A 27,744-nucleotide genomic window follows, 5' to 3' on the forward strand; every position below is an offset into this window, starting at 1 on the left:
GGGAGCGTATGCCCAGAATGGGGATGTGGGCGGTGCTAGGCGGTGCTTCGAGACAATGCCGGCGAGGTCTAGCGGCTCGTGGCGCGGTTTGCTGTGGGCATTGGCGCGCAGTGGGCGGGGAGGCGAGGCGATGGAGATGCTCAGTAGGATGGATCAGGAAGGCGTGGATATCCAGCTCGCAGCGCTCGCCGCCGCCGTGAGCGCCTGTAAGAACCTCCAGCAAGGGATCGCCATTCACGAAGAGATTGCTGCCGGCGGAGTAGAGTGTGAGGCAATTCTTGCAACAGCACTTATAAATATGTTTGTTAAGTTGCGTTGCTTGCAAAGAGCCAAGGATTTGTTTGAGAGAGTTCGCCCTTCCAGCGCAGTGGCGTGGACAATTCTCATTGTAGCAAATGCCCAAGAAGGGCATCTTGATCTAGCGCAGCACCTCTTTAGAAACATGCCAGAAAGAACCTTGATCTCATGGACAAGTATGATCACAATACTTGCAAGAGCCTCCCAAATCCACGAAAGCTGGAGCTACTTCCAAAAACTGCCAAGCCGAAGCGTAGTCTCTTGGAACGCTATAATTGCAGCATTTACCGTAACAGGGCATCCATGTCGAGCACTAAAATGCTTTGGAGAGATGGACCTTGACGGCGTGGAGATGGATTCCATCACCTTCGTATGCGCCATGTACGCTTGTTCCATCGTGGGCGAGTTACAAATTTGCAAAATTCTCCATGCCGGGCTCGTGGATCGCAAGATCCTGATCGAGACCGCAGTTGCCAACGCGCTGGTTTCCATGTATGCCAAATGCGGGGAAATGGCCGCCGCCCAATCGATCCTCGCGGCGATGACTTCTCACAACTCTCACAGCGGCCGCGCCCACAACACCCTCATCGCTGCATTTGCCCAGAGAGGCCAGATCGAGGAGGCACAGCGCGTCTTCGACCAAATGCCTACCACCGCCATCGACACCGTCTCGTGGAACGCGCTCCTCGCAGCCTACACTCGCGGCGGGCGGACGATCGAGGCCGCCAGGATCTTCGACGCCATGGCAATGATCCAGTGCAACACCATCACCTGGAACACCATGATCTCGGGCTTCCTGGACAACGATGAGCCGCACGCCGCGATCCACGCGCTCCGGAGGATGGATCTCGAGGGCTTCCAGGCGGATCGCGTGAGCCTGATCGCGGGCGTGTACGCGGCGGCCGGGATTGGTAGCGCCGCCGCCGGCGAGGAGCTCCTCGGTGCCGGGGTGCTCGATCTCGACCGCGACTCCAGTGCCGCAGCGGGCGCGATCCATCTCTATGGCCGATGCTGCAAGCTGGATCGCGCGCGGGAAATCTTCGCATCGATCGCGCGCCGCGATGCGCTGTGCTGGGACGCGATGGTGAGGAGCTTGGCGCACGCCCGGGAGCTCGGGCTCGCGCTGGCGGCGCTGGAGAGGATGCCGTACAACGACCTCTACGCGTGGAACGCGGTGGTGGCGGCGCACGCCCAGGCGGGGCTTGTACGGCAGGCGGAGGAGCTCTTCGCCGCCATGCAATACCGAAACGCAGTGTCGTGGAACACGATGATCGCTGGCTACGCCCAAAACGGCCACCACTGCCGCGCTCTCCACCTCTTTCGATCCATGGACCTCGAGGGCGTGCCGCCCACCAAGATCTCCTTCATCTCCTCGATCGATTCATGCGGAGAGGTGGCGGTGGCCGCGGTGGGGGCGGCGGCGGGGCCGCTCCTCCACGCCGAGATCGCTGGGAAGAGCTTCGAGTGGGACGTGGGCGTGGCCACCGCGGTGATTAGCATGTACGGCAAGCTCGGCCTCCTGGACCGCTCACTGGCGGTATTCCACGGCATGCCGCGGAGGACCGTGGTTCCGTACAATGCCACCGCCGCGGCGCTGGCCGAGAATGGCCGTTCCCGCGACGCGCTGCACTTCCTCCACACGATGCTGCTCGACGCCGTTACACCCAGCGACGTGAGCTTCCTCATCGCCATCGCGGCGTGCAGCCACGCCGGGCTGTACGAGGATGGATTGGAGCGCTCGGCTGGGATGAGCCAGGATCACGGGCTTGATCCCAGCTTCGATCACTACCTATGTGTGGTGGATCTTTTGGGACGGGCGGGGCAGCTGGGCGACGCCGAGGAGCTGCTGTGCGTGATGCCGTACGAGCCCGACGTGGTAGCTTGGACCGCGCTGCTTGCCGCCAGCGTCAACCACTGTGACGTACACCGCGCGGTGCGTGCCGCCGGGCGGGTGCTCGAGCTCAAGCACGACCCGGCCGCCTATTCTTTGCTCTTGAACATTTGCTCTCCCAGACTGGAAACCAACTGTCAACATAATCTTGACTTTTCTATCGTCACATATTTGTACAGTGGAGAGAGATACAAACAATAGTCAACAATCCATCAAAGAGACTTTTCCACACAACTTGAAAAGGAGCTCTCCTCTTCGCATATGGTGCAGTTGAAGAGTTAGTGTGGCCTTGAAGGAGTCTCTTGCTCTGTTCTTGTGGTTCTCCTTGCAGGGTAGTATATATATTGTCAAAGATGAATTATCTCAGCAAAACTCTTTGACATTGTTGGGAGCTGGGAGAATGCTTGTGCAAACAGTGGAGTTTACTTTGATCACCCAACAAAAAGTGTCACTAAGTTTAACACTTGGCCCTGGTGTCAATTGTAAGGTATGTCCCAGAAGGAAATGATGTGCCCAGCGTGATGGGGTGGTGGGCACAACGAGGCCTCCGATCTCGGTGTGACTCACTGCCAATGTTAAACTGAAGCTCATCGTTTTGGAAATATGCGTTGAAAATCCTCTCCACAATGGTATTGCCTCTTAGCACATAGCCGTGAAAGGACAATAATCACGTCAAAACTGCTAGTGAGAAGAGCTCTCAAGTCTTCCTCTGTGCACGTATTAGTTCCGGGTGTTCCGGGAGTTCCGGGTGCACGTATTATCTGCACTGCTCGCTTGTCGGGCAAGCTTGTTTGCAACGTCTATGATGTGCCTCATGAATTTTGAAACCACTGGCCAGGGTGTTGCTTAGCTTTTGGATGGGACCATGGGAGCAACCGCTTCTACATGGCTCTTGTTGAACCAAGCTGTTAGCAACCGTGTAAACCTGGCGAATTACTTGAGGCAGAACCAACGAGGCCAGTTCCCTGGAACGAGCACCAGTGACATTGACGTGACGTATTTTGGATGCGATGGCGGCTACGATGGTGATTTCAACGTTATTGGCTTCATCGAGAACTGTTGCAGCTGTTTAGACAAGATCCCAATAGCCCAGGCAGGTTAATCGTACGCACGTGGATAAGAACCTACTAGACGTGGACCAAGTATCAACTACTGTACATGCTGCTGTTCGGCCGCCTACTCGTTTGCTCTTAAACATGTGCTCTAAGAAAGCAAAAGCCTCTAAACAATCGAGAACCCAAAACAATGCAACGCAATAATTCTTATTTCTTTATTTTATTATTTTAAATATAACTTTGGGGCTCAGTTTGCATAGAGCAGGGCAAGACCAGACTGGAGGATATAAATCACCCCATTAAGTACAAAATAGATGCAGCTGTTAGGACGAACAATAACAATTACATTTTGCACAATTCTGATACAGCCTTGGATGCTTACAATTATAGTTGCATCAACTCTGATATATCTGAATGGAGACCACACAGGGAAGGCATTCCCGAAATACTTGCATATGATGATGATTATTTGCGGGCAAGGGTAGCCACCCGGCACGTAAATCACAATAATCTCAAGGATGATGATGATGGGAAGAAATATTACTTTGAGAAGGGGAACTTTAACACAAACGTCATTCAGGTTGGTTATAACTTGCTGAAGTGAGCCGTTCACTCTGTTAACCGAATCTGCTGGGACACCAATGTCCTGTTCACCTGAGGCCTGCTTCAGAGAACGCATTGTACCTTTAAAATCATATGAAACAAAAATTAGTAAAACTCAGTACAAACAGGTTACTAATATATATAGTGAGAGATAGATATATATACCAGAAAGATCTTCACTGAGTGAGAAATCATGCTCTGGAACAGAGACGTCCATGCCAAAAACATTTGTGGATGCTAAGAAGAGGTACAGGAGTGAGGCAACAATTGCCACATTTAACTTTGCCATTTGATTAATGCAGAAATAGGGGAAATGCACAGGAAAAGTGTGTGTTGTAAGTTTTGAAATGATACATGTTTAAATACTCAGATAAATTTCACCAAACAGGATAGATTCAAATCGTATCAAATTTGATTGGGAAAGATGGTTGCCAAACACTGAAACTTCAATCGAAACAACTTAAGGTTTACGAATATTCTATGATATTTTAAGTTAAGAAACATTGTTATTACTTAAGTAGTTTTATTAGAAGAAATGGAAACCACACAAACAATATAAATCGCGATCAAGCTATGGCGAGCAGCAACAACACCACGATCGCCGCTCCAGATCCAAGCGAGGTCATCGATCTATAACCAGCGGAGGTTTCTTGTCCGGCAACTCCACCAGTGGGCGAGAATGCTTCCTCTGGCGATGGAGATGGAGCAAAAGCCTCGTACTGTGGCTTGATCTCCAGCTCCATCTTGAGCCCCGACTGGCAATCGTTCCCATTGGCGCTCGTGTAGTAGCGCATTCCCAGAGGTGGCACCACCTTGAGCAAAGTTCTTCCATCGCTTTGCCTCGACGCGAGTCCGAGCACCGGCACAAAGTAGGACTCGTTACAAAGCTGGTAACCGGGCTCCCAAACTTCCACCACCGAGTGCTGCGAGGCATTGAACAAAAACCCTGGAAAAACCCCAGATTGTTTCCAAGTCAAAAAAAAATATCTAAACAACTTACTGAAAGAATCCCCAAAGTAGAAGTTTTTGTTGGCAGTCCACTGCGAGTAATCCACACCTGGAGCCCATCCTCGATCATCTCCAACCGTGTACTCTGTCGGAGTGTAAACCGGAGGAGACTCGACGCTCACCATAAACTTCTTCCCAGCGTTGCAATTGTCCTGGACCGAAGAGACGTAATAGTTTTCTCCCACCCATGGCACCACCGTCTCGTTCCATGTCGTGTTTCCTGGATGTGGGAAGATCTTAGGGAAGCGCAAATCCCACTTGCAGTCATCATAGACAGATTTTGGCACCCGGAGGATGGTATCACTCGCGGAGACTGTGAAGACTGCCAGAGAAAATCGCCCAAGACACCGGATTTATAAGTTCCTCGCGCTCTATAGAGGTAGAGTTATACTCACTCAGTATGTCACCGGCGTGGAAGACTCTGCCTTGAGACCATTGCGTGAAATTCACTCCAGTCGTCCAATCGCCAACGTAGTAATCCGTTCCTTCAGCAGCAGTGCCAAGGATCTGGATCGCGATGCAGCAGCAAGTAATCACAAGAAACTTCATCGTGCTCGTGACGAAAAAAAGAAAACGAAAGGGAATAGTCTAATGGAATATGTTCTTGCGGCTCAGTTTGGAACACACATGTAAAGGAAGAACTCGTCTTCTAGAGCGCTGTGTGACGTGGTCCTCGAATTGAATCGTTTGGGTCTCTAGAAGATGCTGACTTGTTGTCACGGAAATTGCCACGAATAGAAGCTATGCTTATTCTGGAAATCTAGAGTAAATGGCTACGCGGTTTCATTATTTATCTAAAAGTTAGTACGAATAACAAAAATGTAGAAAGCCTTTGTTTATTTCCAAAGAAAAAACTATTTCTCTAATTTTTCATTGTGATTGAGAAGTATGTCTCCTGCTCTATAGCAGCCACCAAACTTTCCACAGCCCCAAGGTATAAGATTTTGTTGTTTGCCCAAACCTTCAATATATCCTGATGGAGTGTGTGCTTTTATCCAGGGTGCAATAGTCCAAGTTGGCTGCTCCTGAGCTCACCCAGCTCACCAATTGCAGCCCTAGGGGCCTTTTTGCAGCAAGATTGCTGCCTTGCAGCACCAAGGAGATGCTGAGCACAGCCTCTCTAATGATTCTTTCACTCCAAGTTGGCCGTGATAAAAATGCCTTTTGACTCTGTCCCACACACTCCTCAGCTTTGGGAAACACTGTTGGTTTGAGGCTGTTTGCAATGCATGTTAAGATTTTCTAACCTAACTCACCAAAGAAGGTGGCAAGCTCTTTCTTTTGCCAGGATTCTCTCCTTGCCACTCCAATTGTCCATTACACTTGGGTCACTATGTTTCTACAGTTGGTCACAAGCAACACAAAAATTCCTACATTAGAAAGATGGGATGAGCTCAAAATTCTCTCCACACACTCCAAAATTTCTTCTAACACACTTAAATTGCTACTCTAAACTTCAAAACACTGTGTCTATAGAAACTTGCAAGTTACTAAGAGATTCCTGATAAAGAGCACTTTTTTTCTTCTAAAGAAGATTGAAATTTATTTGAAAAGCATGATATATGAAAATTAATCATTTACGTAATTGTCACCGCATTGTGCACTATTATGTAAAGCCATTAAATCTAATTTTTGCTGGCGATATAAATGCTTTTAAGCTCATTGGCTTTATTTTTAAGATTAAAAGGTCACAATTGTCCAAAAGAGTGAAGCCTAGTTTCTTTAAGGTTGAAAAAAATGGTTTAAATTTTTGTCATTGAGTTATTATTTTTTGTTGATATTTGTAACCTAAAATTTAAGAAAATAGTTTTAAGACTTTATGTTTCGTTGTTAGTAGTCATTATATTTAAAGTCAAAATTAATTTTTTTTAATTGATATTTTTAATTTCTATTTATGACTAAATTTTAAGTAATTTATAATAGTTATAAATAAAAAACTAATATATTTAGTTATTATGTTTGAATAAATTTTAAGTCATTATTGTGATGATATTTTAAGCTGTTATTAAAGAAAATTTTAGTTGTTTATAGTAAAATGTAAAATAAATAGCTGATAGTTTAATTTATAACCAATAAATCACAGTTGAAGCTAATATAGAGCTAACAAAATTGCATATCTTGAGCTAACATAGGCCATCAACAAATCATACACAATAATCCATAATAAAGTGTCATGGTCAAATATACTAAATGTTGATGTGGCAAATACAAGATTAAGAGTGATACTATACTAAGATAACTTTGAGTGCTACTAAATAATATAATTTTTCATCACTTATCCTTGTTTGTGATTGTCTTTAGCTTCATTTGGCTAAAGTTTTGTTACTACAACAGTCTTTTTGATCTAGTTTTTGAGAGGCAAGTCAAGGTGAAACATTCCCATAATAATGCCATTATGGAAAGAAATCAATTCATATTAAAAAACATGAAAGAGAAATTCATATTGTTGTACCCACCTTACAAGTGAGTTGCAATCGAGTGACTGACACAAACTACCCTTAATCTTAACAATGTCATTTATAATAGTAGCATTAGCCAGTGCTTCATAGGAAACTCTCTCTTAGGAAAATTTAGCTTTCGATAAAAAAAGAGAGGAAGATATAATGGGAACATAGTCACCTTTAGATCATTATGGAAGCATCATTATGATGTTCTTGTTGTCTTCAAACTTCACAATTTGCAACAGATCAATCAGTCATGTATAAAAATTAAATTTTTCCATGGAAGCATCCTTGCAACACTAGGGGAAAATCACAATTTACAAGTTAGTTTTTCTGTTTTGAGAAATCTAAGAAATCTTCTGCTTGGAGGAAAACTAGAGCCACTGAGAGTGTTAAAAGTATCATACCTTGAATAGATAAAAGTTTAGACTCAGCCCAATAAAACAAAGAACAACTACTCTTACCATACTCTAATTCTACTATACTCTTACTTGTATCCATTTTATGTTTGGATGTAGGAGAAGATTGACAATACATAGTAGTGAGTGATGAGAGAAATCAAAGGAAAATTTTCATACTTACCATGAACTCCTTGTAGTGAAAACCATGAGAATCACTAAACTCCTTACGTTGCAGGATATTTCTTAAATATCCCAAGATCCTTGGAGTGCAAGAGAGACAATGTAGAGCAATCATGGTTAGCACAAAATAAAACTACTTATATTCTAATCCACAACCCAAATAGAATTCATCAAGAGCACCTTCAAGCTTTTAAAATAGGAAAAATGAAAACTCTAAAGTCAAAAACAAGCATTAAGACCACTTGCCTTGCCAAATGCTAGTACCTATATCTAAGACTTAGCCATATTTCTGAATAACTGATAAAAATATTTACAAAAACTAAACAAGTAAAACTATAAGTTCATCATGAATATACCTTCTTGATAATCATGAAAATCCTTTTCTTTCTTAGGTCAAGAAGGCAAACTGAATCAATTGCACAAACATGGTTCCTTACCTTAAAGCACAATGTTTGGGATCCAAATTGCACCAGGGCTTTGCTTTGTAATTCAAAGAAAGCTTGGAATAGTAGGAATGTATACCAGATTTGTTTGGAGAGCCTTCATCCAAATAATGACAAATTAATACTGAATTGTATTAAAAATTACTTATGTTATGAAATGATCTATTGTTTGGCTTGATATTCTAGTAATAACTTGAACATTTAAATTAATTAAAAATGTAGATAAAATAGAAGTACTAACCCCTCTATAAGTAGGTAATAAATTGTCTTCACTCCCATGTAATCATTTAAAGAAATAATCAAATGCATTATCATCCTTAATATTATCATTATCACCACCATTACCACCACCCAAATTCATACCACCATCATAGGAATTATAAAACTGTATGTTAAAAATAAATCTACATAATTTAATCCCTTTGATATCTTCCACCAGAAATGTATTGAAGGATGTTTACTATAAAGATGAATATAATTTGTGATAATCCATATGAGGCAAATATAATTACCTCCACACCTCAAACACCAGCATACAACTTTGATTCCTAAATCCTAGATAAGGAAATATAGCTTCTTATTAGCTTTAATAAGAATATCCTTTATTACGAAGTTCATAATTGAATTTGTTTTACTGCAACATCTTAATGACTTATATTTTAGTTGCTACTAAGTTGCATTTAACTAATGAAATGGTCTAGTTATAAAGAATAAACTGTAAATTGCAACAATAAATTATGATATATATTCTGTTGTAAAGAATAACTCTATTTTCTAACTAAATTTTGTATGAATATAAAAAAATTCATAAATTGCAACATAAAATTTGTAACTAAAGCCAATTTGCTACTAATATTTTAAGTAGTTAAAATTTACATAAAATAACACAATTGTTTTTGTTAAAATAACATATCTTTATAATGCTATTGTGTAACAATGATCCTTTATTATCCATATTGCAGTTATATTTGACAAACCCTAAAAAAGAAGAAAAGGTGGTTTAAGCAGGGCCTTGGACTACCTTGAGGGGCACAATGGCATATCTTCACAAACAAAGCCTTCATCAGCATTGTTCATGATTGTCCAGGACTTTGATTTGACCATTAAGACATCACAAAAACCTAGCACATTGATGCAAAACTCTCATAGCCATGATTGTTTCCTCTAGATCATTAGGGATTTGCAGAAATTCCAGCCGATTATGGAGCACTACTGCCACACATGCTGGGGTGATTAAGGCAGCGAGCTGAGGAGCTCACCAAGAACATGTTACCCTTCTGACCGCCAAATGACCTGTTTGTTTAAAAGTTGCATTACTATATTTATTTAAGTTTTCAGTCTAGGCATATTCTAAAATATTCACGGTCAAACGATGATATGCTGCACCAAATCCAGCTTCAGAAAACTCCCCACTCCCCATTGCAGTTGCTGAGGGATTCTGTGTACAGTCTATATGAGAGGATTTTTAACACTTGGGCTTATGAAATCTGTGGTAAAGAACCTGGCCAATATCCAACATATTGTCCTTGTATGTAGTTCAACTTGAGCAAGAGAGATTTAGACATTCCATAATCTTTTAATAAGATCTCATGGCTGTCTTGTCTCTGTTGCAATTTAGAGTTGAGCATATTTGGTTTCCTGCTTGGCATATTCTAATTTCCCCAGAGAAAATCCTATTATAACTGCTGAGGAGTTGCTATTTGCAAATGAGGGATTGGGCTGCTAGAACTTAACAAGGTTTAGCTGTTTTTCTATCAAAAGCTCTCACTTGAATAGTTTGATTGGTATCCTTTAGAGAGATCTGGTCTTCAATTCTTGTGCACACAAGCTATTAGACACAGTTTCTAAGAAAGTTAGGACATAGAACTTGGGATTCGCTTGAATAGGAAAAAAAACCAACATAAAAAAATCATAATACTGGTCTCATGGTTGCAGTGAGGATGCTCCAATACCAAACATATAAAATTTAAGCAGTGACACCTAGAAATCAAATGATGATGCCTACTAGCACAATTGGTGGCAATTATTAAAGTCCTTTAAGCAAACCAAAACACATTTTAGCTAAACTAGGTTATCCATTAGAGCTTGGAAAATGCGGGCTTTCGTTTCTCCTTTCGAGCTCGAATGGCCTCAGCAACGTCCTGGAAAGACATCGATGCCGAGTTTCGCGCGGCAACGTAGTCCAGTCCCTGTGCCACGCTCATGTCACGCCCCTTGACAAGAACAGCCTTGGTGCCGCGCACAGCGAGCTCGGATTTCCCAGCAATCGCTCCTGCCAGCGATTCCACCGCGGCCTCCATTTCCTGCCGGGAATCAAACACCCGGCTCACCAGTCCCAGCTCCTTGGCCTCCTTGCCATCGAAGTTCCGCGCCGTGAGCGCCAGTTCCATCGTGTTTGCGTAGCCCACGATCGCTGGAAGGCGCTGCAAGCTCCCCAGATCGGCAGTGATTCCTAGATCCACCTCCTTGACGGAGAAGAGCGAATCCCTGGTGCAGTACCTCACGTCGCAGGCCGTGATGAGGTCGATCCCACCGCCAATGCACGCACCGTGGATCATCGCGATGACTGGCTTGCGGCAAACCTCTGGGGCCGAGAGGGAGTCTTGCAACCACCTTATGTATGCGCCGAATCTCTCGCGGCCGCGAGCGCCATCGCCATCGCCATCGCCACTGCTGGAGGAAGGGGAAGAAGACGATTTGGTGCTGAGGATGTTGGTGTCGATCCCCGAGCAGAAATTGGGGCCACTCCCTGACAGCAGTACCACGCGCACCTGCGGATCATCGTCCAGAGCTCGCAGCGCGATCGGGAGCTCGCGGAAGAGGGCGTCGTCCAGGGCATTGCCCTTGTGTGGCCGGTTGAGGAGGAGACGCGCAACGCCATGCTCGTCCACGCCCTCATTGCGTACCACCGCCATAGCCATCAAGAACCCTAATTTCTTAAAATGGTGGACTTACACAGAAGCAAACCAGCTTGTACGAGAGATAACATAGCTGTTAAAAGAAAGTGTTAAAAAAGTTTACAAAATTGTAAAAAAACTATACCAGAAGTAAATTTTCCGGGTAAAATTCGGCCGAGATAATCCTTAACCTGGTTTTAAAACACGTAACATATATATTACAATAAGAAAACTAGGATTCAATCTACACCGTCTGATAGACAACGGCTTAGATTTGGAGTTCTAGATGAGCTCTCTCCACCCAACGTCGAGGCCTATCAGCGAGCTCGGCTTTCTGATGCCACCAATGCAGTCACGAGGAACTTGGCAATGCTGATGGTCGCCTTTGTTGCTGCTGAGTTCAGCCATTTTCTGGTCATGAACTTGCAACTTCAGACGTTGGCTTCAGAGAATGGTTCATTAAGACTCGCTGTCCTTCCTCATGAAAAACTCTTCAAATCCTTCCCAAAAAAGAAGATCAAGGACATAGGGCAGAACTATGAGTGGCCCGAAGACAAACAAAGTGCTTCACCCCCTTTTCAGTTTCTTCAAACCTTTCTTCACCTCTTCCACAGCATCCAGCAATTCCGTGTTGACAATCCCCCGAAGTTTCCGACCAGCCCAAACAGCCGACAGAGGTGAAACCTGAAGGACAAAATAAACATGTTAAAAATCAAATGAAATATGCCTTACCAGGGGGATTTCTTTGTGCCCCTTTCTCGCTCGCCCACTCCACCACACATCTCCGAAGGCCACCTTTCCTACCCTTGGATGTGGGTTTGGTGAAACAACCAGCCTAAGGTAGCCAGTCCAGCACCACTGTTTTAGTTTTCGAGAGGCTCCTCCTGAATGCAGCATCTTGTCAATCTTCATGATGTCGAGTGAGGAAAAAGCTTGTGTCACACCCAGCCCAGATCCGGTCCTGAACTGTAGAAACACAGGCATCATCTTGTGCGACTCTTTGCTTCTGAGAAGAAACATCCCATCTGGTCCAGCTTCTTGGAATGGTCCAAGCCATGCATAAGTAGCAAACGATGCACCAGCCTCAACAGCTTCAACCCACAGGTTCAACTGTTCTTCAGTCTGAATCTCCTGAACCAGCACCCCCGAGTGCCCTCGTGGCTTTACAACTTCATACTCCTCCTTGTAGACCACATCTGTTTCCTGCAAACCCAAAACCTCAGCTGGTAGCTTGTTGTCAAATGCCTCCCCCACGATGCATGCAAACCGCTCAAAGGTAATGCCACGGACTGATGCGTTTGCAGCTGTGCTGATGACTCGCTCCATTACTGTACCAGCAGGCATATGTTCCCAGAGTGCTTCTGCAATCATCGGCTCTTGAAGGATCACGTATTGCACGTTAACCCGACCTGAAGAACCAGGTCCGGCTTCATCACCCCTCACCCCTCTTATGTGTGGAATGATCGGTGCAAAAGGTCCGGCACTGGCGTCACTCTCAAGCAGCGTTGCAAAGCCACAATCCACTAAGGTCATGACACTCCTCTTCCGCTGCACAATAACATGACCAAAACCTGGAAAAGACAAGCATGAGGAATATATCTGTAAAGAATCAGTGACACATACCTGTAAGATAATACGTGAACAGAATGTCCTCAATCATTTGTGCCGCCTCTGGATCGTCCCACACCCGCTCCACTTCATCCCTTAAAGACCGAAGAAGTCCAAGCTCCACCCCAGTCTTGTTAATCAACTCCAAGAAGAAAACTTGGAACCAATCCTCTGGTGGTTTGTCCTGCACAACGTACTTCTCAATCGCCGTGCTCAAAAGTCGCCTTCTTCCAGTGTACATGGAAGTAATCGCGGGCATGTCCAGCCTGCTGATATCTATAAACCGTTGGAGAAAGGCTGGAATGTTGGTGTCGTCAAAGCCAGGTAAACTATATATTTCTCTTACATCGAAAGGCTTCACTGTCCCTCCCAGAAGTCTTTCCCGAACCTTAAGCATATTCGTGCCGGTGCCCGCAACAAACAAGCAGCTCTTCAAGAAACCGTACGACTTCAGAGCCAGTAACATGGGGCTCAACAACGGCTGCCCTTTCGTAGGACTGAGTTCAGACTTGAATCGACCTTTCATACAACGAAGCAGCATTTGAGCCTCATCAAGGACAACCACCCCCTCCTTCCAACCAATGTCATCTGCAAGATTCCTTATAACCTCCTCCAGCTGATCCATAGGCAGTTGCTGATCCACTGGAACACAATCGATCAAGGCTTCAACCGCAGCACGGAAGACATCATCAACTGCCGGGTACTCCAACTGGAAAAAAGCCCAATCACGAGGATGAAGCCCAGGTTTCAGCGCTTTCAGCAACTTCAAATATTTCAGCCGGACAAGAATCAAAATCCCAACACCAAACCGCACCACTGCATGATTCGGATCAAGATCGTGTTCACCTGCGGGGAACCGAGTCTCCATCCATCTGGCAACCCTGTCTACATCATTCGATCCTCCTCCAAATCCAACCATCGGACGCTTACCCGTGAGAAACAAGGTGAATCTACTGCAGGCAAGTTCGATCAACATTCTCGTTTTTCCTGAACCGCTGGGAGCCAAGAGCACAGTGGTGTGGCGTTCTGACAACCTCTGCGCAAACCGATTGTCGAGCTCCACAAGTCCATCTCCTACACCTTCCCATAAAAGGCATGGCAGGTTACTAAGCGCACACATGAGTGTCCGGGCCGAGGGAAATTTCGCCTTACAAACCGACTCGTAAGGAGCCAACCGAGATATGAACTGCGATTTCGTGGAGATGGAAGTATCACACACCTGTAATATGGACACTCCTGTTATGGTTGTTTTTGTTTCTGTTTCACACAAGAAAAGGAGTGAGCAACATAGCCAACATGGTGTGACCACACTGGCCCAATCGACTGCAATAAGGTTCATTTAATCAATTACAAAAGATCGCAGAATACCAACAATCCAACAGCACGAGAGCCCAACAAGCAAACGGCCACGAACAAAAGCCTGACGCCATCATCAAACACACGACACCATAGGCTGAAACAACCCAGAGCACAGAACAGCAAAACGCCCCAAATCGAGGGGGATAGCTAAATACACAAAGAATGACTTACCATTACTTCTGAGGAGGATGAGTTTTTGCTCCCGCAGCTGTTCTTCCTCCTTCCGCAGCAGTTCTTTCTTCTTCCGCAGCCGCTCTTTTTCATTCCGCCAATATTCCGCCAGAGATTGATTGCCACTCTGAAGGGCAGAGAGAAAAGATTCCCCAGCCGCTTGGATCTGCGGCTCAAGAAGCCCGATTTGAGCCGCCACCTTAGCCAATTCCTCGTCCATTTTGCTAGCTGAAACCCTATCTTGAAACCCTCTTGTATGGAGAATCGTAAGGGACGGTTTAGGGTTTAGGGTTATATTAAACTATAATTAATTATAATAAGTCCTTGATTATAAACAAGAGAAGCAACTCTTTAGCCGACATGGATCAAAGAGAAAATGAGGGGCATAGGAACAGAACACAACAGTCATAGCCATACAAACAAACGCGAAGCAAGAGAAGCCATACCTGGCACTTTGAGGTGCAGCTCAAGCTTCTTAGCAGCAAAGACAGGCACCCTTAGCTGGATCACGTCGTCGTATGTGAGATCTTTCAACTCCCCCACAAACTCGTAGCCCTCTGATTCCAGACTTTGCACAGCTCGATCAATCACGGCCGGTTTCCCGACTATTTGAAATGACCTCACCGTAGCAGTAATACTTTCAATGGATTAGAAAACCTTTTATGATCTTTAAAGCATCAAATGCAGTAGCATGAACAAAACAAGATCTGCATCCAGCTTGTTAGCTTGTCAGCCACCCCCACCAGAGCCATAACTCTTTCCCAGGAAGATCATTTGCAATTGGTCATAGCCAGACAACACTCCAGCTCCAGCCACGGCTCTCACCTGCACCCTTAAACAAGGACTTGACTCCTTCCTTGGCCATAATTTCCCTCAGTGCGTGCATTGAGCTCTTGTACTTGGCACCCTCGCCAAACCTTCATCATCATACGCCGCCTCACCGTGTCAATCGGGTACCAGGCAAGGCCAGCAGCAATGGTGATGCTCCAGCCCAAGAAGAAACTCGCAGCAAAGTTGCCCTGTTGCACAAAGAAGAAAGTACGATTGATTGCTGGAGCTAGCTAAAAGGTCACCTTGAGGTCTCCAATCAACAGCACCGGCTTGAGAAAGTCGTACATTCCAAAATAGAGGCCCCGGTACACAACAATACCCACGCACGAAATGTTGAAGCCGCGGTAAAGGCCGGCAATGCCATCGCTGGCCAGGGTCTTCTTGTACACGTCCAGGAGCCCATTGAACTGGCGGCCACCGCCACCGCCACCGCCACCACCCTTCTTTGCAGCCTTGGCGTCGTTGGCCAGGCGGGTCCGGGCGTAATCCAGCGAGTAGACAAAGAAGAGCGAGGAGGCACCGGCAAGGCCTCCCGACGCCAGGTTTCCAGCAAACCACACCCAGTAGCCGTCCCGGTCGGCCTTAAAGTTGAAGAGCCTCTTGAAGTGGTCCTTGAAGGCGAAGTTTAGCGCCTGCATGTACACCAGACAATGAGCAAATTGATAGGGAACCAAGATATCAGGAAAGAGAATTGAAAAACATGTATCACATAAAATATATAATCACGTATGCAGGATCACGAAGAATATCTATGTTGCCACCTTGATAAACATAATAGAAATTATAACAAACATCCCTGTAAGAAACATGTGTTAAAAGTAAACGTGAGTAAAAGAGGCAACGTTTAAAATTCTTATTCTCGAGAAATCCTAATTTAGAAGTAAAATAAAAATATGATTCGATCTATACCGTCCCTTTACACGCATAGACAACGGCTTAGATTTAGAGTTCTAGACGAGAGCAATGCTGCTCTCTCCACCCGGTGGCTTTCTGATGCCACCAACGCAGTCGCGAGGAGCGGGCTTGTCGTCGGCAAAGATGTCACTTCCACTCATCTCTCGGAGCTTGGCAACGCTGACGGGCTTCTCGGCGGACGCGGGAGGGTCGCCTTTGAAGATGTTGTTGCCGCTGAGTTCAGCCATTTTCTGGTCGTGAACTTTCCTAGCCGCAACTTCGGACGTCTCCGAGCCAAACAGGATCTGGCTTCGCCCACCAGCGGGCTGAGAAACAACAAACTTTCAATCGAGAAAAAGATCGAGCAAACTCACTCACATTCGAGACTTTGACAGACGTGCGCACGTTTCGAGGGGCCGCCTCCGCCGGCTTCACTTCCTTGGGCTCTTCCCTTGCTTCCAAATTCCTGTTGAGCGACCTCGGGGGTAGCACGGGCGGAGGGCCGAAGATGTTGCTGCCAACAAGCTCTTTTGCTTTGAAACTGGAGCGCGAGCGCCCCTGCTGGATGTCTGCATACGTCTCGGACGTGCCACTCAGCTCTTTCTGCTTGGCAACTTCGTGAATCGCCGTTAGTTTCTTCGGAGAGGCGCACTCCTCCACAGCAAAGTTGATTTGGCTTACACCGCCAGCCGGCTGCAAAAGTGGGCGAAAGCTAGAAAGAACAAAAAAAGCACTATAAAAGTTTCACCTGGTGCATACGAACGCCCGTTCGCTCTGGAACACCGTTGGCAGAGTCGGTCCCATCAGTCAGAATCCCACTCCCAAACATTTCTCTCCTCTTGGTGTCAGAACCAGGTCGCCTTCTCGAGACAAAACTTTTTAGCTATGAGGATTCTTGCTTTCCAGTTCTCTTCGCTGTAAAGAAGAGAGAAGGACAAAGAAGAAAAGGCCATACATACCTCTTGAGGAGTGCCTCGGCCTCTTCAGCAGTTATCTGGTCTCCAAACTTTAGTGTGCTCACTCCTCCAGCAGGCTGGAATCTCAGGAAAGACAAAAGAACATGAGAAGAGCTTCACTCCATTCACTATTCCATTGTAAAAACATCTATCTATCTCACGAAATAAATGGAAGCCAAGCGAGAAAAACTCTACCTGATGCATGCGAATCGTTGGACGCCCCACTGGACTCCCATTCTCGGTAGCGGCATTTCTCTCGTAATACGATGGCGATCTTGGAGCGGCAGCTTGATCCTGGGACAAATCCGGGCCCTCGGACCAGCTGAAGAGATCGAAAGTGGTAGCGCCTCCTGGCGGCATTTGCCCTCTCTTGACGGGACTGTTCTCCATCGCCACTCCTCTGGCAAGAGAAGAGAGCAAGAAACGAGAGCTGAGAGAAGGCCTACATTCTTTGAAACAACGCGCATTACCTTGCTCAGATCCAGCAAGAACCAGGAACTCCAATGCCAGATCCCGCGGAAGTCGCTGTTATTCTTGGGTGGCCGGCGCCATCGATTGAGCGAGCGTCGTGGTGCCCTGGCGCAACCCTCGGAAGAATGTGAAGAGGAAGAATTTATTATTTTTCGAAACCCTCCTAGGAATATCCTACGTCATCAACAGAATATCCATGAACAGTGGGAGAATCAAAGCTAGCGGAGTATACTGGTCAACAGAATATGGCTACTTATAGACAGAATATTCTTAAAGTTGATTGATTTTATGCCTAGCTGGGGAGAAGCACGCCGCCATGGATCCACGCCACGGCTGAGAAACTAATGAGACCAGCCAAGAGCGTCGCGAGAATGCTTAAGCAAGCGTACGCATAGCCACACCTCTTCCATCCCACTGCGCGACGCTCCAGCCAGTAAATCTCCGCTGCGAGCGTGGACACCGTGCTCATGCACCCCAGCATTCCAAATTGGATCCCTCCAGACACTAGCAGCAGCTGGTGATTCGATACCTGTGAGAGACAGATCCACGAGAGCTCTCAGCTAGAAACTCGAAACCATCGAGAAACTCTGGAAGAACTTACCACCCCGAGGAGCTCCAGGATGTTGAGGACGAACTCGGCCAAGGAGGCAGTGACGTTGGCACACAGAGTCCCCGTTGGAAGCCAGGGGAGCCTTCCAGCGACGCCCCGGCCATTGAGATTGGAGAGCCACCAGCGGAGCCACACTCCCAGAGGAGCGAGCGTACAAGCTATCCATAGCTTCTTCCTCCTGTAGCCGTTCTCTCGAAACAGCAGGAAGAAAGCCATCGTCCAGAGGCCAATGCCGAGGAACACAAAGAGGAGGAGCTGCGTGGTGTGCCTCCAGTAGAGATTCTTCGGCTTCTTCGACTTTGAGGTTTCGGTGGTGGCATCATCCAGTTTGCATGCCAGGAGCAAGTTTGCGGAATCAATGCCAATGAGCAGAGACATCATAGCCAGCTCCATTCCTAGAAATTCTTTGGAGTTAGCTGAAGAACTCGACCGACTTACCCAGGAGAAAGCCCAACAATCCTCTCACCCAGCAGCCGGCAGTGATGATCCTCATCATGCTTTGCGACCACGACGCAAACGTGGTGATGCTTCCCATCAAACCGGTAGAAAGTCCCACCGCTAAGTGCTCGGAGAAGTGTGCTATCTCTTTCTTGAGCACAACTCCCACCCAGCCCATGAAGAAACATCCGAGCTAAAGAAGAAAAACAAAAGCCACTCGAAAGAGGAAAAGGAAGATCTTTGGGTACCATATTGGCTGGAAGATCGATGAACAAAGCACTGCTTGTATCCGTAACTTGAGCTATGGTCGGGCCAAAGAGCTGCTCCAGTCCATACCTCAAGAGCACCTAGAAGCGCCACTCGCATTCTCAAATTTTCTGGAGCAACGGAAGAAATCGCCAAAACTTACTCCAAGAATCCCAAATGTTGCTAGGTGGGCGAGCACCGACACCTGATCTAGCAGCACACACACCTCCCGATCCTGTCTAGACAAGCTTTAGCAACCTGCATTGCGATCCCGAGCGCAAGACGCACCTCTGCGAAGGCGTCCGCGGCCGCCATCTTCTCCACATCCTCTTCCATCGCGTGGATGGACTCAAGAGCCCTAAACCAAAAATGGAATCCGATCCAATCCGATCCAGGCAGATCGAGGCGAGCGAGCGATGCGAGCGAGAGATGGCGTTGGCGTGATGTGATGGAAGTGGCCAATCACGATCAAGTGTGGCTGTAGCGTGTGCGCGACGGTGGGAAGAGAATCAACAGATCGGGCCCGGGAATTCGATCAAAAGGGGAACGTTCAAAGGAACATCCCAGTCGCGATTCCTTTTTCTTTTCCCTTTCCATGTCAAGCAAGCACCGAGCGTGCGATCCCGCGGGCCCCCATTTCAAAAACCCCTAAACCCTAGAAAACGATAAACCCTAAACCCTACCATCTCATCACGTTTATCACACCCCATGTTTATCTAAATCGATTAAGGCACATTATATGTCGTGAAAGATTCCATGGGCCTCTCACGGATACCCATTGTGGGCATATGCCACGATCATAAGATTCCAAGAGATTATATTCCTATCACCCATCCCAAGTCTTTATTCTTGTCAACCGCATTTTCTGCAGATTAGCCAAACATTGCTTAGATATTTTTTATGAACCTTATCCTGTGATGAATAATTCTGCAATACTGTTGGATTATCAGACGAGACCAGAGTTTCTAGAAGATCATCAAATTGACTTGCAACAAACATTGGGAGAGCCAAATTTCAGTAAGATTTGAGGGTTTGACGCTGGACGGGCAGATGAGGACGAGAAGGATACACTTCAACTGTGGGGCAACAAAATAGAAGGTTACAAGAGTTACACGTACCAGAGATCGCAACGCGTCCAAATAAATGCTTGGGCTCTCTTCCTGGCGAGCTGGTGCCATACGTGACAATTGCTCGGTCCGAGACTCCATTTCGCTTCACAAGAGAACGAGAGCGCAAGTAAGCTCATCGATTCTTAGCACCTTGGAAATTTACTCTTCTCTCTCGCAATGAATTGATCGATTGCAATGCTACAGGTATGGACCAGTGTTCAAGACGAGCTTGCTGACGGGCAAGACTATCATGATCACTGATGTGGAGGGTGTCAAGTTTGTTCTCCACAACGAGGGTGTTCTCTTCGAGACGGGCTATCCCCAATCGCTCAAGGATGTCCTGGGCGAGCGCGCGATGCTCTTCCATCACGGTGACTTGCAAAAGAGAATGCACGCCATGCTAAAGAGGTTTGTGAGCTCCACGCCCCTCAAGAAGTATCTCACGCGAGAGATGGAACTCCTCACTAAGCAAGGCATGAGTACGTGGAGCAGAGGCCAAAGGATTCTTCTCCAGGACGAGATCCAAAGGGTTACTACCTGAACATTTTCTCTGAAGTTTGATCACAAATCCTTTCGTTTTTATTTCAGATCACCCACGACTTTTTGATGAAGCAATTGTTTGGATTGGAGCCTGGCAAGCTTTCCACAACCATATTGGAAGAGTTTAACACCCTCATGGCGGGGATCATTGGTGTTCCTATGATGATTCCAGGGACTCCATACTTCAAAGCAATGAAGGTACTCTTACATTTTTTTATATTTCAAAACTTTAAATTCTTCTTTCAAAATCAGGCAAGGGAGAAGCTGTCCCAGATTATAATGGATATGGTGGCTGCTCGAAGGGCCAGACCAGACATAGAGCACAAAGACATCCTCAATGCATTGATCGAAGAAGTGAAAGAAGAAGATGGTGATGTGGAGAAGATTATAATCGACAATGTTTTGGTCAACATTGCAAATGCAGAGGGTATTCCGGCAATCGTCATTGCTTTTGCTGTGAAAAACTTATCAGAAACTCCCAAAGCACTCGAGCACATCAGAGTAAGAAAATTCCATTCCAAGATTCTCTAGATCCTTAACTTTCCAGAATCTCTAATGCAGGAAGAGAACCTTGCAATCAAGAGGGGAAAAGATTCGAATGAAGGCCTTTCTTGGAATGACTACATGTCTTTAGAGTTCACCCAAGCTGTAAGTTTTTTCTCTTTAAATTATGTATTGAGAAAGAATTCAGGTTTTTAACGAGACACTTCGTCTTGCCAATGGAGCTCAAGGAGTAATGCGGAAAGCCCTCAAAGACGTGGAATACAGAGGTAATTCACAATTTAAGAATCCACTAGTCTAACACTCCATGGAAATTCATTCAAGGTTACATAATTCCCAAGGGCTGGACAGTGCTTCCTTATTTTCTCAACATCCACTTCGATGAAAATATGTTTCCAAATCCAACTAAGTTCCACCCATGGCGCTGGCTAGAGGTAAAGATTATGACTTCTCACAAATTACGTTTTATTCTCCTACTTATCAGAAAAACATTCCATCAACTTATGTGCTTCCTTTTGGTGGTGGGTCGAGATTGTGTCCGGGCCAAGAGCTTGCTAGAGTCCAGACTGCAGTGTTTCTTCACCATTTCGTCACGCAGTTCAAGTATAATTTATCTTTTCTGGTTAAACATTTCATTAACAACATAATGTATTGAACAGATGGGATGCAGAGCCAGAAACGGTGATCAACTTTCCGAAGATCAGCACCAGAAACCATGTCCCAGTTGTGCTGTACGATCTACACTAATTAGTATGGACTCGTGTACCAAGGTTTTGGACCACCAACAACAAGGATCAAAGTGAAGAAGATGGTTTTTATGTCAAGGACTTAGGAGGGATCTAAGGAATTATGATTGTGAGGACAATTTCCGGAATAATCACAGGAATGGGACTGCTGTAAGGTTCTTTGAGGAGCTAGAAACACTAGGGCTCTTGCTTAAAAAGATCTGTATCTCTCAAGACGTAAGAAGTGCCATGAGGCCCCAAGAAACGAATACCAACTTTTTTTTGGCATGAGTTCTAGGGTAAAATAGTGATGTTTTCGGTCGATTCGACGATCAGTGCTGTTGGAAGCGTTGGCCTCTTTTCCTCAAGTTTGGAGAGCAAGTGCACGAAAGCACTCTCCCAAGAGAACCCGCAACACAAGACAGAAATACTGCAGGTAATTCAGAGAGACCGAGTGCATGGATCCGGACTGATTTCTTTTCTCATCTCGCAGGAGCTTCGCAACATCAGGGTGGAGCTCCAGAAGGACAACGAGATCAAAAAGCGCTTCCATGATAATCTAATGTGGGGTCTTGGGACTTATGTAGTATTGTGTGTGATTGCGACTTTGACGGATTATGTCAGTGACTTTCAAGGTTCCGATCTCTACATGTTCTTCTTTTTATATGAAGCATACATACATCCAATGAAAAAATCATGTGTTCCTCTAATCTTCATCTGCTTATTCTAAGTACAAGAAGGAACGTCAAGGTCTATGATAAGCTCTGAGGGAAGTATGCCGCAAGCAAGCGCTTTGCACCGGGTGAAACTTAGCATTAATTCTTTCTAGTAAGCAGTATGTCTCCCCGAAGAAACCAACGAAGTAGCGAAGCTGAAAGAGCTCAGTACGTCCGAGACATATGCAAAGCGAAAGAGCTCGTTTTCTGAGTCTTTGTGTTACAAAGTGACTCTCTTTCTCTTCTTTCTTATCGCTTTGAGTGTGGGCTCAGTGAAGTGTCGCAGCAGTGCAAGCAAAGGTACTACTGAATTTTGTTTTTTCACTTTCCGTATTCCGTGTTCGAGCCTAACAATGCTTTCTGTAGTGCTTATAAGTACAAGAGACAAAGAGGAGGGGGTTTCTAGCGTCTCCACTATCATAAATAACGTCCAAGCGAAGAAAAGGTCTGTGCCGCTATAGCGTTTGACAGAGGTGATCTTTGATCTTTAGAGGCGAGCCAGGCGGCCATCCGTTGTCAAAGATATGTTTCAAGCGTCAGTGGCTTCCGAATCTGGGCTGCTGTCTTGAACCTTACGCCGATTCCTGCAGCAAAGCCCGGACAGGGATCACCTCGACAACACTCAAAAGGAAAAGAGAGGCAGGCATCAAACCGTACTTGTGGAATGACGACGACAAGGCGGCCCAGCTCCGACTGTTCATGAAAGGGAGAGCTACCAAGTAGACGATAAAAGCAGCGTAGAGACAGACGAGAATTCCCACGAGCAGCAGGATCAATATGGATCGGATCGCACTGTGGAGCAGAAACACGGCTAAGAGATAAAAGTTGATGACGACAACGAGTAGCGCAATCAGACCCGCGGCAGCCTGCACGACCACGCATCATGCGTCAAACAGGAGAAGACGTAAGAATCCAACCTTGAGGAGGCCACCGATTCTAAACGACCCCATGATCCGCTCGTTGTCAACGAAAGTTAGCAGCGGGATGAGCGCAAACGGAAGCTGGATGGACTGGAGAACGTTGAGCCACTCGTTGAGCTGGTCGAGCTCGTTATCGGAGCTGTCGAACGCCAGAGCGACGATGATAGTCGGAACGATGGCCACGCTGCGAGTTACCATGACTCGGATCCACTTCCGGATACGCAGGTTGAGGAAGCCGGCCATGACGAACTGTCCGGTGTAGGTGCTGGTCATGGTGCTGCTCTGCCCGGCCGCGAGGAGGCCCGCGGCCCAGATATACTTGATGGGGAAGTTGGAGCCGCCGTAGGCATGCTGGAGGTACTCACCGGCGTTGGCGAGGCCGATGTGTTGAGCGCCGGGCTTGCCGTAGAAGCTCTTGGCGAAGACGGACATGATGAAGACGTTGATGAGGAAGGAGAGGACGATGGCGATGGTGGACTCGATGGAGTAGTAGCGGAGGGCGTCGCGGACGTGGACCTTGTTGCTCGTGTCGATGGCCCGGGACTGGACGAGGGCCGAGTGGAGGAAGATGTTGTGGGGCATGATGACGCAGCCGACGATCCCGACGGCCTTGTCGATCGCGTTTGCTGGGACTCTGGGGATCACCAGTCCTGATCGCCATCCAGGAAAAGAGATGAGAAGCGAAGCTTGCCACCTAGAAGAACTCTAGAGAAGAACTAGAACTCTAGCGAAGAACTTGAAGAACTAACTTGAAGAACTCTAAAGAAGAACTCGTGAGAAGACGAACAACTCTAGCGAAGAACTCGAGAGAAGAACACGTAGAACTCTAGCGAATTCGAAGAAGTACGTACCCGAGATGATGGCATTGGAGCTGGGCTGGGCTTCTGCAAAAACTCCCGCGAAGGACAGTCCCATGATCAAGATGAGGACAGCAAACAGGGCCTCGAGCTTGCGCACGCCAAAATTCTCGAGGAAGAGGAACAAGAAGCTGCGCATGAAAATCTGTGAAGCCTCGAGAGATCGATCCAGCAAAGAGGACAAGGAAGAAAGAAGGAAAATCTCTTCTTTTTTCTTCTTTCTTACCCGTAGATCCCAGTCATGAGCACTCCAGCCCAGAGGTGGATGTATCCCCGGGACAAGATCTTAAACGCGATAGCGCTGCCAATCACTTCCTGGATATCGGCGCCGATGATCGCGACCTCGGTCATGATCCATAGTACGATCTTGGTGCTGGACGGGTACTCTTCCCGGCAGAGCTCGGCGAGATGGGATCCAGTGGCGACGCCGAGGCGCGCGGCCAGGAGCTGGATCAAGAGGCCCATGGCGGTGGCGAGGAGGAGGAGCCAGAGGAGGTAGTAGCCCGCCTGGGCGCCCACCTGGAGATCGCTCTCGATGTTTCCCGGGTCCAGGTACGCAATGCTCATCAGGAATCCCGGCCCCATGAAGATCCACAGCTTGCGCCACGAGAAATTGGGCTGCTCGCCATCGCCCTGGCCGCCAGGATCGACATCACCGACGCGCACGAGCTCCGATTTCTCGTACGCGCGCTCCTCTGCTGCTGGAGCGTCGTCGCGCGCCCGGAATTGCGATAGCAAAGGAGCGCTCTCGTCTCCCATTGCGCGAGCAGTAAAACCCTATCTTTTCCTCCACTCTGTTTTACATTCCAAGAATATTCTTATTTATAAAAACTTTATCTGTAGCTGAGAGGAATCGAGCCTGTGACCAAACTATTATCTGATATTTTCAAACTTTGGCAATTGACACGGCTCCCAGTGGAAGAAATCCATATGATCAAGTTCTCCTCCACGATTGGTGAAGTTAGCCCACACCATTTGAACTGGAGCTTGGGCAATGGCGGTGAGAAGTTCTTGAGCCTCAAAGCCCAATCCTCCACGATGCAGCAAATCCACAATGCAGTAGTAGTGCTGGATCGTGGGCGCCGCGAAGAAATCGCCACTGATCGACAAGAAGCAAACTCTCGCGCGCTTAGATTCACCCCTCCGGCTGCACGAGATCAGGCAAGAGGTGAAGCAGCTCTCGTCTGGATCCATTCCTTCCACCGCCATCGCTCCAATCAGATCGCCCAGCGCTACTCGCGATTCTTTGGCTGTGGCGTGTGCTCCAAGCACCGCGCTCCATGCTATGGCGTCTCTCTCGGGCATGCGATCGAAGAGTTTGCTAGCAATATACAAATCCCCATTCCGGGCATTTGCTAAGAGAATCGCTGTCCACGAAACTCCATCTCTGATTGGCATTGAATCAAAAAAATATTGGGCGCTGGCAACATCACCCATCGCTCCCCATCCCCCAAGAAGCGTATTCCACGCAAAAATATCAATCTCAGGCATCGCATCAAAGAGATTCTTGGCTTGATCTAAATGCCCGTTCCGGGCATATCCTGCTAGCATCGCATTCCACGTGTACAGGTGCCTTTGCGGCATGCTATCAAACAGCGCCACCGCGGCATCCAGCATGTTGTTGGCGACGTAGGCTGCCAGCAGGGCCGTCCACGTCACCTGGTCACGCTCTGCCATGTCAGCGAACACTCTCCCAGCGTCATCAAGATGCCCAGCCCGGGCATATGCTGTAAGCATTACATTCCAGGTGACTAGATCACGCTCGAGCATCTTCTCAAAGATTCTTTTACACTCGTCTATAAGACCTAGTTGCGAGTAGCCATTCAGTATGGTGTTCCAGCTGACGAGATCGAGCTGCTCTTGCTGCCCACGAATTTCTTCCAGGATTTGCTCAAATCGATCCAAATCCCCAGCATCAGCGCACGCAGCTGCCATGGCCGTGCACGAGGCGAGATCGTGCCGCGGCATTGCCAAGAACATCGATCGCGCTTCCTGGAATTGGCGCCTATGGATTTGGGCGGAGATTACTACCGTCCAGGAGACCACATCTCGCAGAGGCATCGCATAGAACAGACACAGGACCTGGTAGAGATGCCCGTGCTGCGCGAACAGCGAGAGCATCGAATTCCAAGCGATGAGATTGTGATGGGGCATCTGATCGAAAAATCGCTTGCCCTGCTCGACATCGCCGATCCGGATGTGCATTGCCAGCATCGAGTTCCAAGACGCCAGATCACGCTCTGGCATCGCTTCAAACAAATGAGTAGCTTCTTCCAGATGCCCGAGATCGGCATATGCGGACAATATCGAGTTCCAAGAGATCAAATTCCGCTCCGGAATGTAATAGACGAAGAGGACCCTCGCCTTTTCCAGATTCCGGGTTTGTATGTACGCTGCCAGTATCGCATTGTAGGAGACGATATTCCGGCCAGGCATAATGGTCAGGAGATCTTCCGCATCGGAAAGATGGCCGAATTGGCCATATGCGGTCAGGATTGTGTTGTACGAGATCACATCTCTTTCCGCCATGGAATTGAACAGCAAGTGAGCTTTCGCTATTTGCCCATTCTGGGCATATGCAGCAAGCATGGCATTCCATGACACGAGATTCCACCCTGGAATCTCATCAAACATCCTGGCCGCTACATCCAGGTTGCCATTCTGTGCGTATGCGTTTAGGATTGACGTCCACGATACAACATTCCGTTCTGGAAGAGAATCAAAGATCTTTCTCGCCTTCTCAAGATCCCGGCTTCTGGCATAAGCAACAAGCACAGTGTTCCAGGAGATCAAATCTCGCAGCGGCATTTCAGCGAATACCATTTCTGCTCGGTGGAGATTGCCGCTCGCTGCATACGCAGCAATCATCTCTGTGCAGGAGAAGCAATTCCATTCTGGCATCGCGCGAAAGACTTCCTCCGCGCGGCCCAGATCGCCGTTCCGGCCATACGCAGAGAGGAGGAGCGTCCAAGAGAAGAAGTTCTTGTGGCGGATGGAGTCGAAGATCTCGCGCGCGCGCTGTGAGCTCCCGAATTTTCCATACATCTCGATGAGACGATTGGAGAGAAAGGTGTCGCAATCCCTGCCAGAGAATTGCACCTGCGATGCCACATCGATTTCTTTTGCCCTCGAGTAGCAATGGCAGCTCTTGATGAGCTGCAGACACTCTTCTCTGCCCATACAAAGAAGAGCTCCACATTTCTTTCTTCTGACTTTAGCTACCAAGAGTTTCCCAATAGAAAATATCAATGGGAAGAATTTAGATGTTCACAATCACTTTTTTGTTTTTTTAGATGAAGATGAGCAATAATGTTAGGTTTTTCTACTATGTATATTTTATTTCAATAGCTATATTTTAGAATATATATATATATACAATGCATTTATGGAATTATACTAGTGTTCAATTTATGTTCATAAGCTGAAAGTTTCTCTGAAGATTCATCTAGCTAAAGTTTGATAATTGTAAAGTTTATTATGCTTAATAAAATATTTAAATCTTCCACTTTCAAGATTTAATTTTTTTCTTACATTTAGAGAAAGTATAAAAATGTATAAAAAACTAAAATTAATAAA

The 27,744-nt window shown here is 46.9% G+C and overlaps 10 protein-coding genes and 1 pseudogene across 10 annotated transcripts in view; 2 read left to right on the forward strand and 9 right to left on the reverse strand.

The window, feature by feature from the left end:
• Positions 1-3,038, forward strand: part of LOC112348828 (pentatricopeptide repeat-containing protein At1g53600, mitochondrial-like) — a 3,566-nt gene extending 528 nt beyond the window's left edge. Inside the window, exons 2-4 of the mRNA XM_024682059.1 lie at positions 17-2,248; positions 2,520-2,675; positions 2,913-3,038. Of these exons, the coding sequence (XP_024537827.1) occupies positions 17-2,248; positions 2,520-2,675; positions 2,913-3,038 (2,514 nt within the window). The remainder of the gene's footprint in view (positions 1-16; positions 2,249-2,519; positions 2,676-2,912) is intronic.
• A 393-nt stretch (positions 3,039-3,431) lies between these two features.
• Positions 3,432-4,132, reverse strand: LOC112348871. Its single transcript, XM_024682182.1, has 2 exons — positions 4,012-4,132; positions 3,432-3,927 (listed from the first exon to the last, which is right to left on the reverse strand). Exons 1-2 carry the CDS (start codon positions 4,061-4,063, stop codon positions 3,491-3,493), a joined length of 489 nt encoding a protein of 162 aa, XP_024537950.1. The 5' UTR covers positions 4,064-4,132; the 3' UTR covers positions 3,432-3,490.
• A 223-nt stretch (positions 4,133-4,355) lies between these two features.
• On the reverse strand, positions 4,356-5,560 carry LOC9638698. Its single transcript, XM_002977215.2, has 3 exons — positions 5,250-5,560; positions 4,847-5,176; positions 4,356-4,792 (listed from the first exon to the last, which is right to left on the reverse strand). Exons 1-3 carry the CDS (start codon positions 5,401-5,403, stop codon positions 4,413-4,415), a joined length of 864 nt encoding a protein of 287 aa, XP_002977261.1. The 5' UTR covers positions 5,404-5,560; the 3' UTR covers positions 4,356-4,412.
• Positions 5,561-10,324: 4,764 nt separating this feature from the next.
• LOC9638997 (delta(3,5)-Delta(2,4)-dienoyl-CoA isomerase, peroxisomal) lies at positions 10,325-11,256 on the reverse strand. The gene has a single exon (XM_002977216.2). It carries the CDS (start codon positions 11,238-11,240, stop codon positions 10,398-10,400), a length of 843 nt encoding a protein of 280 aa, XP_002977262.2. The 5' UTR covers positions 11,241-11,256; the 3' UTR covers positions 10,325-10,397.
• A 514-nt stretch (positions 11,257-11,770) lies between these two features.
• On the reverse strand, positions 11,771-14,595 carry LOC112348829. Its single transcript, XM_024682060.1, has 4 exons — positions 14,355-14,595; positions 12,840-14,081; positions 11,949-12,787; positions 11,771-11,900 (listed from the first exon to the last, which is right to left on the reverse strand). Exons 1-4 carry the CDS (start codon positions 14,572-14,574, stop codon positions 11,784-11,786), a joined length of 2,418 nt encoding a protein of 805 aa, XP_024537828.1. The 5' UTR covers positions 14,575-14,595; the 3' UTR covers positions 11,771-11,783.
• Positions 14,596-14,999: 404 nt separating this feature from the next.
• LOC112348830 lies at positions 15,000-16,111 on the reverse strand (annotated as a pseudogene).
• LOC9638998 lies at positions 16,015-17,649 on the reverse strand. Its single transcript, XM_002977217.2, has 6 exons — positions 17,506-17,649; positions 17,231-17,435; positions 17,039-17,112; positions 16,828-16,939; positions 16,458-16,772; positions 16,015-16,405 (listed from the first exon to the last, which is right to left on the reverse strand). Exons 2-6 carry the CDS (start codon positions 17,423-17,425, stop codon positions 16,136-16,138), a joined length of 966 nt encoding a protein of 321 aa, XP_002977263.1. The 5' UTR covers positions 17,426-17,435; positions 17,506-17,649; the 3' UTR covers positions 16,015-16,135.
• Positions 17,650-17,771: 122 nt separating this feature from the next.
• Positions 17,772-19,272, reverse strand: LOC112348867. The gene is made up of 6 exons (XM_024682174.1): positions 19,089-19,272; positions 18,964-19,035; positions 18,803-18,901; positions 18,555-18,747; positions 18,108-18,511; positions 17,772-18,035 (listed from the first exon to the last, which is right to left on the reverse strand). The coding sequence occupies exons 1-6, from the start codon at positions 19,134-19,136 to the stop codon at positions 17,799-17,801; spliced, it is 1,053 nt and encodes a 350-aa protein (XP_024537942.1). The 5' UTR covers positions 19,137-19,272; the 3' UTR covers positions 17,772-17,798.
• LOC9638999 (cytochrome P450 90D2) lies at positions 19,144-21,963 on the forward strand. The gene is made up of 10 exons (XM_002977068.2): positions 19,144-19,280; positions 19,896-20,036; positions 20,114-20,438; positions 20,498-20,647; positions 20,702-20,950; positions 21,011-21,097; positions 21,141-21,219; positions 21,275-21,384; positions 21,435-21,553; positions 21,610-21,963. Exons 1-10 carry the CDS (start codon positions 19,144-19,146, stop codon positions 21,695-21,697), a joined length of 1,485 nt encoding a protein of 494 aa, XP_002977114.2. The 3' UTR covers positions 21,698-21,963.
• An 845-nt stretch (positions 21,964-22,808) lies between these two features.
• On the reverse strand, positions 22,809-24,989 carry LOC9638699 (metal transporter Nramp4). Its single transcript, XM_024682063.1, has 5 exons — positions 24,395-24,989; positions 24,163-24,299; positions 23,309-23,961; positions 23,049-23,257; positions 22,809-22,975 (listed from the first exon to the last, which is right to left on the reverse strand). Exons 1-5 carry the CDS (start codon positions 24,925-24,927, stop codon positions 22,921-22,923), a joined length of 1,587 nt encoding a protein of 528 aa, XP_024537831.1. The 5' UTR covers positions 24,928-24,989; the 3' UTR covers positions 22,809-22,920.
• Positions 24,990-25,041: 52 nt separating this feature from the next.
• Positions 25,042-27,348, reverse strand: LOC112348831 (pentatricopeptide repeat-containing protein At4g02750-like). Its single transcript, XM_024682061.1, has one exon. The coding sequence runs from the start codon at positions 27,346-27,348 to the stop codon at positions 25,042-25,044; it is 2,307 nt and encodes a 768-aa protein (XP_024537829.1).
• Positions 27,349-27,744: the final 396 nt, after the last annotated feature.

This window comes from Selaginella moellendorffii, unplaced genomic scaffold (assembly GCF_000143415.4).
Source record: "Selaginella moellendorffii unplaced genomic scaffold, v1.0 SELMOscaffold_33, whole genome shotgun sequence".
NCBI lineage: Eukaryota > Viridiplantae > Streptophyta > Lycopodiopsida > Selaginellales > Selaginellaceae > Selaginella > Selaginella moellendorffii.